This window comes from Corythoichthys intestinalis, chromosome 1 (genome assembly GCF_030265065.1).
Source record: "Corythoichthys intestinalis isolate RoL2023-P3 chromosome 1, ASM3026506v1, whole genome shotgun sequence".
NCBI lineage: Eukaryota > Metazoa > Chordata > Actinopteri > Syngnathiformes > Syngnathidae > Corythoichthys > Corythoichthys intestinalis.
The window spans coordinates 39202505-39214595 of NC_080395.1; the positions used below are offsets into that span (position 1 = coordinate 39202505).

General features: G+C 38.4%; 1 protein-coding gene across 2 annotated transcripts in view; it reads left to right on the top strand.

Annotated features, from left to right (window-relative positions):
* elp4 (elongator acetyltransferase complex subunit 4) overlaps positions 1-12091 on the top strand; it is a 117047-nt gene that overhangs the window by 3136 nt on the left and 101820 nt on the right. The window contains exons 3-4 of one of the 2 annotated variants that reach the window (XM_057839818.1): positions 409-427; positions 10796-10917. In XM_057839818.1, coding sequence (XP_057695801.1) covers positions 10825-10917 — 93 coding nt within the window. In that variant the 5' untranslated portion in view covers positions 409-427; positions 10796-10824. The remainder of the gene's footprint in view (positions 1-408; positions 428-10795; positions 10918-12091) is intronic. The other variant, XM_057839807.1, reaches the window with a different exon arrangement.

Sequence of the window (12091 nt, forward strand, 5' to 3'; positions counted from 1 at the left end):
GTCCACTTCCATGCGACTTTTTCTCGTTCAGTCCGTCAAATTATTGCTTCACTCGAGTTGGAAAAATACAAAAAAATTGGATTTGTGCATTAAGATCTGCGGTATGAATCCTTAATCACCATCACGCTTTTGTGGCAACGTTTGAGGATTTTATGTAAGAGCTCATTCGTATCTGTTGTTTGTTTTGTGAAACAGTTGTGACATGTCCCACTTGTTGATGAACTTATAGATTGAATGTGTATGGATCTGATACATATCCTTATGACTCCAATGTATGAAAGAGGTCCAGGTGTAATTTTAAACACTGGAATTGGTCTGTTCATGTTAAAGGAAAATATCAGATGGTTTTGTATATGGGCAAAGAAGTTGAACTGTGGTGTGAATGTAGCTTAAATGTTTCCCCTGCAGATTTGTGGCCAAGGCAGAGGTGAGTTGGACCAACATGTTTCACAATCCCAAATCACATATGGACTTTGAATTACATTTTCACCAATACATATTTTAAGCTTCTCTCTAAACCTCGTACGGTCAAACATTAATATTAAACATTAAAAAGTTTACATGTTGGAGATTTTGCCCTTCTAAGTGTTTGTCATGTCTTTACTGCCCGCCTCCATATTTGTTTTCTTACCACCCAATCAACCCCGCATGCGACAAAATAATTTCAACAAAGATGCTCCTGTTATCAAAGACAAACGCAGTGTTTGTTTTCATTGACTAAGTCCATTTGTTGGCGTGTAATTGGTTACATGAGGAGCAAATACACATTTTGTGCTGTCATTAATCCATTGTTTAACTTAATCGACTATTAGTCTACATCAAGGATGTTCAAATTATTCCCCACAACGGGGCCTGTTTTCTGAAATATCCAGGTTGGTGGTGAGTCAGCAACCAGCACACTTTTGCTCAATAGACAATGTTTATTAATTGGAAAATACAGAATAAATTAGATTTACTGATTACAATCCCACAAGAACAAATAAACAAGTATGAAAAGCAAGCATAACAAATGGCAACGATGACGCTAGAAATGAGTTTGTCTATCCCAGAATCTCCGCGCTACCGTTACATCACAACCAGGTGTCCCTTAGCAATGAAAATCGCTTACCGTGGCAAATGAGCGGGAGCGAACGCACCGGTAAGGCGGCGAAGGAACAAAGCCAGGCGATCCGTACGTGACCCGCTGGCGGACTTCCTTCCTTTTAACCCATGTGCGCATGTTTTGGACGTCTCTCCCTGTAGAAGGAATTTGGAGTAACCCGGTAGTGTTCGTCTAGTGACAGTGATAATCTACGTCATCATCCCGAGCCTCTATTGCACACATAAAACATGGCGCCCTGTGTAGGTCAAAACATGTACTACAGTGGTATGAAAAAGTATCTGAACCTTTTGGAATTTGTCACATTTCTGCATAAAATCACCATCAGATGTAATATGATCTTTCTCAAAATCACACAGACGAAAAAATAGTGTCTGCCTTAACTAAAACCACCCAAACATTAATAGGTTTTGATATTTTAATGAGGATAGTATGCTAACAATGACAGGGGGGGGTAAGTAAGTGAACCATCACGTTTAATATTTTATGCCCCCCCCCCTTTGGTAGCAATAAGCAGACACTTCCAGTAGCTGCAGATCAGTCTGGCACATCGATCAGGACTAATCATGGCCCATTCTTCTCTACAAAACTGCTGTAGTTCAGTCAGATTCCTGGGATGTCTGGCATTAATCAGTGTCTTTAGGTCCTACCACAGCATTTCAATAGGGTTCAAGTCTGGACTTTGACACTTGGCCACTCCAGAACGTGTATTTGGTTAATCTGAAAACATTTTGTTGTTAATTTACTTCTGTGTTTTGGATCATTGTCTTGTTGCCGAAAAGACAGCCTCAGTTTTTCCTGCAAAACATCCGATACTTTTACAACTTTTGAATTCATTCTTCCATTAATGATTGCAAATTATCCAAGCCCCGAGTTAGCAAAACAGTTGCCTGCCATTGCCAGAGTGTTCTCCCTGTATTTTTCAAACACTGTGAGAATAGTCTGGGACCCAGCTCCTGAATGGCCTCTCAAGCCAGAACAAAATCATCCGTGCAATCAGATTCGTTTATTTGCATGAAGTGTTCTTGACGAGCAACGTCACTCTTGCTCGTCGAAAGTCATCTCCACAACAACACAGATGGCGAACGGGAGAGCCAAGAATATGTTCCATTCCGTGGTAAACTCAGTTTTAAATGACCAAAAACACATCGACACAAGTCATTGACAACAGTCTGTCTTGCGCTAGCCATGTTAAATAAACTTCTCCATTCTCTGCCCGCGCTTTACCAACATCACGTCTGCCCATTGCTGATTGGTCCACTCTGCTGTGCCTTGCTTTGCCCTGGGAATTTGATCCACGGGAAGGTCGCCAGACTCTATCGCTTGAACAGCGATGAGTCTGGAGTTCCAGGCTTGCAAAACAGCCCCAAATCATGATGCTCCCTCCACCATGCTTCACGGTTGGAATAATGTGTTGATGAGTGTGAGCTGTTCCATTTTTCCTCCACACATGACGTGTGTTACTTCCAAACATTTCAACTTTGGTTTCATCAGTCCACAAAATATTTTGACGAAACTTCTGAGGACAGTCAGTGCCTTTTTGCGAACATTAAACGAGCAACAATGTTTTTCTAGACAGCAGTTGCTTCCTCCGTGGAGTCTTCCCGTGAACACCATTCTTGGCCATAGTTTTACTGTATTGTGCACACAGAGATATTGAACTGTGCCAGTAATTTCTGTATGTCTTTAGCAGGCGCTCTACGGTTCTTTTTTACCTCTTTGAGCATTCTGCGCTGAACTCTTGGCATCACCTCTGGTGGACGGCCACTCCTTGGGAGAGAAGCAACAGTGCCAAACTCTCTCCATTCGTAGACAAGTTCTCTGACTGTCGACTGATGAACATCCAGACTTTTAGAAATGGTTTTATATCCTTTCCCAGCTTCATACAAATCAACAATCCCTAATCGCAGGTCTTCAGACAGCTATTTTGACCGGGCTATGATGCACACCAGACAATGCTTCTCATCAAGACATTTCTTACCAGGTGTGTGTTTTCTTGTGGGCAGGGCAGCTTTGAATCACTCAACAGTGATTTGGCACACACCTGACTTAAAATTTTTGGTAATAATTGGTTTCATTTGCTCTTTAAGGCAGAGGGTTGACTTACTTATTGTTCCCCCTTCTGTCATTGTTTGCGTGCTATCCTCATTAAAATATGAAAACCTATAAATGTTTGGGTGATTTTATGCAGAAATGTGAGGAATTCCAAAAGGTTCAGATACGTTTTCATACCACTCTAAATGTTATAGATTTTCAAATCAATGGCAATATTTTATGTGTTTCTACTAACATATTTTGGTAAAAGAGAACAAGTGTGACTTATTAGAGCCTACGTATAAGTCTTTCAGTACGAGGTTCCCTTTAAGGATCTTCACTGTTTCCCACTCCACCATGAAAGAGTAGTCTCGGGGCTCTTAGGGGCCTGTGTGATGGCAGCAAACGTTCTACTCATTGGTACATGTGCCACACGACAACAATATAATCAGAAATGTTATGATTAATTTAGAACATAGATTTTGCCTGTCTCGATATAATGATAAATGCAATGAATTGCTCAGTCGTTTCCTACTGAATGCTTAATCACATAAAAGAACATCCATAAGAAAACCAACCAGTAGAAATTCCAATGTTGTCTTATGTAGTCGACCATCGGTTTTTACTCGCCTGAACAGAATTACCAGCTGTGTTTGCCGAGCACAAAGCTGATGAATGAATGGCCTTCTTCTTTCTCACTTGAATTGTAGGTGTGCACACATCCACCATAACCTTTAATTAATATGCTTTTTAAAATCGAAGCAAGTGTGTTTTTGAGAGACTAAAATGTCTTCCTGTGGATCATCATTATTATCATTCATCATAGACAAGGCTGTGCACATCGGTAGACATTAAGGTTACCATATTCTTTTTTTCACTTGATGCTGCAATTTGTGTGTATCTAAGACCTATACCAAACTGATGATATTGCTTTGCCCTTTAATTCATCCCCCCAATCGATGCAGGAGTCGATGATTACACACTAATGTGTTCTTCCTTTCCATTTTGTGAATCAATGCACGGTTGGTTTCATCTGGTAATGAGAGACACACTAAAGGTGAAATGTGTGTGTCTGCGTGTGGGGTTGTGTGTGCTCTGGCTGTCTCTAAAAGAGTGATGTGTGTATTTGTTTTGTTTATTGTATTTTGTGTTGGGGGGGTCAGAGAGAGTTTGGCGTGTGTTTGTTTGTTTGTTTGTTTGTTTGTTTGTTTGTTTGTTTGTTTGTTTGTTTCAGGCACTCGTCTCCTATAGTCTGCCCCTTGAGCTCTGATGGCCTGTTTGTGAGAGTCAGACATAAAATTATCAGGCCGCTCCTGTCTGCCTTTGAAGCGTCTTGAGCTGTCTGTCCAGATTTGTCAACTGGGGGGATGGGTTTTGGGGTATGCAATATGGCTGCTGTCGGAGGATCTCGCATCTCTTATGTTTCTTCTGGAAGACATGGAAAAAAGCTCATACGTGGTCATGTTCGTTTACTGTATAGGTATTTGTTGAGAACTCATTGTGACCATTATGGCCGCAATAAGTTGTTTTTCCACATCTTTGAATATTTTTGGCAAGCGTGGAATGTTTTTGTGTGTGTGGGGGTGTGTGTGTGTGTGTGTGTTTGGGAAATAATCTCCTGGGACAAAAAAAACAAAAAACATTTAATAATCTAATTTGTTAGTGCCTATTTGTTCAGCGCAGCTCTAAATTGATTGTTGCACAAGAGAATCAGAATCAGAAAATCTTTGTCCTTGTGTATCAGTTGCCACGTTTACATGGAGCCAAATATTCCAATTACAATCGGAATATTTGTTCAAACCGAATAAATGTGTTCCATATAAACACCTCATTCGGAATGAACAGGCCCAAACAGAATGGAATTTCATTCCGATTCACAGGGGTGGAATATTTCTTTTCCCAAACCGATTAGAAGTAAAATTATATCATGTAAACAGGGAAGCGGAATGGTGTCTGGTTGCGTTCTTTCTGCACATGCTCCGTACTGACGTGGTGACGTCACTTTGTGACGTAAGTAACGTCACTTGCAACATGGCTTCCAAGCACAGCGCACCTAATTGGAGTCCGGCGGAAAGATTGTATTTAATTCAAACTTTAAAAGAATTGAATATAATTGCTCGCTTAGACGGGCGTAAAACTATGGAGGACCAGGAGTGCAAAAATTCAATAAATTCAATAAACAATTAAATTAATAATTAAAAGTGTCATTAAAATGCTTCTATTTCAATATTTATTTATTTATTTCAATATTTATTTCAATTTTTATTTATTTATTTCAATATTTATTTTTTTCAATTTATATTTATTTATTTCAATATTTATTTATTTATTTCAATTTTTATTTATTTATTTCGATTTTTATTTATTTATTTCAATTTATATTTATTTATTTCGATTTTTATTTATTTATTTCAATTTATATTTATTTATTTCAAATTTTATTTCTTTATTTCAATTTATATTTATTTATTTCAAATTTTATTTCGATTTTTATTTATTTATTTCAACTTTTATTTATTTATATCAACTTTTATTTATTTATTTCGATTTTTATTTCAATTTTTATTCATTTATTTCAATTTTTATTTATTTATTTCATTTTTTATTTATTTATGTCATCATTTATTTATTTATTTCAACATTTATTTATTTCACTTTTTATTTATTTCATTCTTGCACTCTTGTTCCCCGTGTGCCCACATGAAATAATTTTATCTGTCATTGGCTCATCAAACTCGGTGGGCGGGCGTGAACTAGGCGGGGTTTGAGTTGATCGAGTAATAAGCGATTGCTTCGTCCTATAGACCCTACCCACCGACGTCACAAAACCACGTGCTCGCTGTATGGTTCCGCCCACTTGTCCGTCATTTTGTCTCTGTATTAGCATTGGTTTCAATTGATCGAGGAATTTAAAATGCATTTCATGGAAGACCCGGTGCTTTCTGATGCCGTAAACTCACTGGATGTTTTGCATAAAAGGAGTTATGTGGAAAAGCTTCGTTCTATACAGTCGCCAGATCCATATTTGATGCCCAAATCGATGTTTTTCGACCCACAGTCTTCGCCCTGTTTGCCTGGCATCTGCTACGCTGATATTTACAATTATCTTTTCCACACAAAATCAGCCTATTCTCACGAAAATTTGAAAAACTTCAAGAGCTTGGAGGCTTATAAATACTTTTACGTTGCTGGTTGGGTGAAACAGGTCCTCGTCCACGAAAATTCGGCAGGAATCTATCTTGTGCTTGGAAAGGTGAGTTACGAAATTTTCAATGCAAAATCTTTTGTTATTGCTAACATCCACTGTCAAGTCTAATGTATTTCATGTCGTTTGTCAATGGAGTTAAGGCTTTTAATGTTTATATGGTTTAGCGATAGCACTCTCACTACATACATACGTGTATGTTGTCGGCGATTAGCCTAGCAATGATCTTAATTGTGGTTATTTGTCAGCCCAAAACCCTCTAAGTATATCTTAAATGCATCTTACCGGATATAAAATGACTACTACATAGTCTGTGTTGATTTTTTGGTGCCCAGTTTTCACGTCGAATTGCAGCCGTCCATTTCGCTCTCCTCTTTGGATCCCTCGGAATACGGTAAAACTTCAAGTCTCTCCTTCCATCTTCTCTGTTAGTGCAACCAACAGCCACACACGGCTTCACCATTTTGATTATTAATGTTAAGGAGCAGAAAAACACGCCGTAAATAGGAGGAATGTACGTAGCCGTAACAGGTTAACACTATGTTTTGACGGACAATTGGGCGGTACCATTCAGGAGAGAGTTATGACGTCACGTGGGTAGGGTCTATTTCTTCCCAACATGGCGGCATTACCTGAGATTTTCTCTCTCCCAAGATTTTGCATGAGCTCTCTTGGGACATGTTAGATTTCTCAGAACAAATTGAAGCAGGACATTTGGACCCTGAGTACGTGTCCTACAAAACAGAGCAATTAATTAACGTTATTGGCATCATCTCGGCTCTGTCAGATCAAGATGTTGATCGAAGAGTTTACTATAGTTTAGAACTGCGGTCAAGCCAGCCTCCACTCGTAAAAACGAAGTCAAACCAGCCGCCCCTCATTTGGATTATTGTTTGCATTACGGTAATGCAATGCGCTGGCTTCAGAATGCAATGACGTGGCTTCAGAGCGCAAGTCCCTTTATTAAATATATGGGGAAAGAAACGGTGACCTATTCGATAACGGGTCCACTTTAGAGAGACACTGGAGCACCCCTAGACCCAAACTAAATCATTATCATGTAAAAATGATGTCGGAGTTCAGAGTAAAACTACTTAGAAAACTGCTAGTTATTTCTGTCATTTAGCCTTATTTCAAAACTTGATAAAAAAAAAAAATAATAATAATAATAATAAAATCTGGTAAATATCCAAGGACTGTTCCACTTCTGAGTTATACTAGAGTTTCCCGTATGCAGACATCAGCCCGTTTAATGGCGCTGGCCCGCGCGATGTAGAAGCCACAAACTGGACTCCACCATGGGCTGCTGGTGGAGTTCTCCTCCGAGTGTCCTCGATTAAATTTGCTGCTTCTCTGGGCAGCTCTGGGCACATTTTGGACATATGTATGTTTGGCTTGGACAACACACGAAATGCGTCAAAGCCTACTACCGCTACACTGACCACGCTAGTGACGCTACTAATCTTCGTCGTTTTTGTGATTTTGAGGGAGCAACTATTTTTCAGATTATACGGATCTACACTGCCACCTTATGTACATAAAAATTAGCCAATGCCTCAGGCGTCAATCTATTATCTGAGATCGACTAGTTAAGACTTACTTTGAAGAGCAACCAATCAGACGTTAGAAACTTTGACGAGCAAACGTGACAGATAAAATTATTTCATGGTTGCACCGCCAGAGGAACAAGAGTGCAAGAATGAAATAAATAAAAAGTGAAATGAATAAATGTTGAAATAAATAAATAAATGTTGAAATAAATAAAAATCGAAATAAATAAATAAAAATCGAAATAAATAAATAAAAGTTGATATAAATAAATAAAAGTTGTAATAAATAAATAAAAAATCGAAATAAAATTTGAAATAAATAAATATAAATTGAAATAAATAAATATAAATTGAAATAAATAAATAAAAATCGAAATAAATAAATAAAAATAGAAATAAATAAATAAATATTGAAATAATAAATAAATAAATATTGAAATAAATAAATAAATAAATATTGAAATAATAAATAAATAAAAATTGAAATAAATATTGAAATAAATAAATAAATATTGAAATAGAATCATTTTAATGACACTTTTAATTATTTATTTAATTGTGTATTTATTTATTGAATTTTTGCACTCCTGGTCCTCCATATAAAACGAGGAACAGTGAACTATTTAAAAAAGTTCACGAGAGGTTACACGAAGCCGGAATAGACCGAAGCGTTGACCAGATTAGAAACCGGTGGAAAACCGGCTACTACAAGGCAAAAGAGCAAAACAGCAGAAGCGGATACGACTCCACAAACACAACAAGTGGGTTAAAGTTAAAACAGCAGCACTCCGACGATCGATCTCCATGTTTTGCAACGTGACGCTTTGTTTTGATTAATATGCGCATGTCAGACGGCAGTTGTCAAACGTCCTTTCGGAATAAAGGCAGTCACATGTAAACGCTGGATCGGAATAGATGAAGTGACATGTAAACAGCTGATCTGAAATTTCCATTCGGAATGATTTGAATCGGTATGAATAAAAGTCAGCATGTAAATGTGGCTATTGTAAATTATTCCAATTACCTGAACATTAAGAGTTCCACTGAAGCAGGTGGCAACACCTGACTATTAGCAGACTGCCTGTGGCTTTCCCCACTCCACTAATGTTTTTTACCATAGGCAAAAAAACAAAAAAAAAATCATCACATGACTGTCCAGAGTGACTGCTTTACCTTGAAGATATGACTTCACCCCTCCCTGTTGCTCCTATACCCTGCAAATGCTAGCCCCCACCCTTTACCCCCTGCCTCAACAGCCTAATGACTCCTGGAGGTTCCATTTGTAAGGCTCCCATAGAAACACAGCCACAATAGGCCCCATCTTGAGAGGGCCCATCTGGGAGTCTTTGTGGGGCCTGCTGAAAGCCACAAAGGCCTGCTGACCTAGAAAGCCATCAATAAGAGAACAGGGAGCCCCACCGACAACAAATTGAAGAGCCATGGAATTTCCTGGGCCATCCTTAGTCCGTAGGTACGGACATAGACTGGGAACGTGGGAGGCGGAATTCCCTGGATGCCCAGGGAAGACACATCAGGATGTCATTCCCAAGCTGTCAGCTGTGTGCCTATTACCTTTAACTATCACTGCCGCCTTTGTCCCCCCTGCCCACTAGTTGTCATTGTTTGGAGGACCCTATGAAATCTTTACAAAATGCTTATTGTGACAGGAAGCAGTTGTGGCATGCTGGGCAGAGTTATGTGTCCTGCTCAGGGATGTCACGGTGATGATGCACTCTTTTTTTGTTCGTGAAATGGCCTGGTTGCCTCTTTGTGTTTAATAACAAAGTATAATTTGGTAGATAAAGGGGATTTTCTATGACTCATACTCTGATTCTAAATGACATTGCAATCAGTCTGTTTGTGAATTCCAACTCATATTGTAATGATACTCAAATGGTGTATCCAAATTTAGGGGTTTCACCTTTGGGCTTCTCTTTCTCATAATCAATTAGTCATCATGAAAATTTAACAAAATTAATCAGGCTTTGGGTTCTTATTGTAAATGGCAAAACATTTACAAATGCCCATTACATTGAAAAAGCGGTTAAATTGTTTCAATTTTCTTTTTTTTCTCAAAAGTGGATGCATGGGCAATATGCATTTCTAACAGCGTATCATCTACTTAATAAAATGTACATATTGGTGGATCAGTGAAGCCTCAATTTTTGCAGTAGAAATAGGGACGTCTCAAAGGTCCCTGATATTTATATTTATCCTTATTCAACAGTGTATGCAGTATTCAGAAGTGCCTGGGTAGGCTGGGTCATCCAAAGGGTGCAGCCCCAGTGACACACATTCCTTCAAATGAGATTCATGTGAGTGAGATGTCAGTCACCACTATCAGGGACCATGCTTCTTCTTCCTCTTGTACACTGTTCTGAGGCCAGGGTATCTTTAGCAAAAGTCAGGTGAATACTGTGAGGATAGTATGGAGAGACCTTGCCAAAACCTTGACAAGAGACCTGAAAATGAAGATGTTGAGTGATAGTCACATCACGCAGTAACACCTACAGTGTGTCATTGTGCCACATCCAGTGCCATTGACGTTTTTGAGTTAGCCAAATCCTTACACCAATTATAGTCAGCCACTGTGATGTGGACATGAAAAGCTGAACTCAGAGGTGTGATATGCGGGAATTGTCATGATAGACAGCCAAAATACTACATACACTGTGATTGACTCCTTGTTTAAGATGTATGACAAGAAGGTGACATGTCAGAATCATTTCAATGCTCTGTTTGAATTCTTTCCTCTGGTGTCTACAGTATATATGTGTACCTTATTTGTTAGCTTTTTGTGTCACAGTAATCGGATATGATCCTTCTTTTTTGTGTTTTCACTTAAAGTAAACCAAACAAGAACACCTGACTACTGAAATGTTACCCATCCTGGTTTCTTTTCAACAGAAGAGGACCGTTATGATAGCTACTCCCGTATGATCCTAAAATACTTCTTGGCAGAAGGAGTGGTATGTCGACATGAACTCTTCCTAGCAGCGGTTCAAGATCATCCAAATGACATCTTCCAGGTATATGAGAGGAGTCAGCGTCAGTTTTTGTTTTAGCTAGACAATTCACACAACATAACACACAATAACTTGTAATGTTGAAATGGCCGCAAAATGTTTGTTTCATTATGTTCATAGTGTTTTCTAAAAGTCTTATTTTGGATAGAACTGAATACTGATGCACATACTTTTGAAAGCATGTCATACTTTTAATTTTAGACGCATTTGCAAAATCGTTATACAGTATTTATCTGTTATAAAAATTAAAATTAAAAAAAAAAACACACACTTAGTATTAAGTCACACATTGTTTAAAAGTATTCCTTCAGCTTTTACTTTAGCTTAAACAATATTGAGGTAACACAGTCCTCAAGATTTGTCTGGGTCAGCGGGGGTATTACAAAGGTCGCGGGTGGCACTGTTGTGGCTTTGTCAAACTGTTTCCCGATGCATTGCTGTGTGAAGAGGCTTGCAGTCCCAGAAGTTAACTGCCACCCAAAATACGGGAGGTGGGCCTGCCTCTCGTTGATTGATAGTGGGAGGGGTCACAGCCTCACCCTATCTTTACATATCAAAGGTTTATTAAGACAGGGGCACTCTCAATGGGGATATATCACTTTATTTTGTGTATTTACAGCTATAAACACAGTTAGCCAAGCCTCAATGCTAAAGTATCAATTGATGCAATACAGTATCTTTTCACATGTACACAATTTTGTATGAATACTGAAATAAATTAAGGAATAGTAAAACTAAACATTATCTTGATTCATTGTACTCTGGAAGTATTTGCTTGCCATTTACATTGTACTGACTACCTCATTATTTTGGGGAAATCCCATGTGTACTCGTTTTGCTTTAGGACATTTTTCAATGATAATTGATTCATCCATATAGAATCATAGAATCACAAACAAAGTTTTATTTAGGTGCAACATATTTTATGAATAAAAAGCAAATTGTGAGAGGATCCTACATAAGCTTATCAAATTAGCACCTGCTTTGGGGAGATTTGACAGATATAAAGCCATGAAGCATGAGAAATGGGATTTGGCGTGTTGAATTTAAATTGCTGTTAAATGTGCAATTAAGATCAGAAATTTTATTTGACAAAAGCAATTCTACTACTAAACTAAACATCCAGCCGTCAATCCATCATCTGTCGCTTAATCCGGGGTCGGTTCGCGCGGGCAGC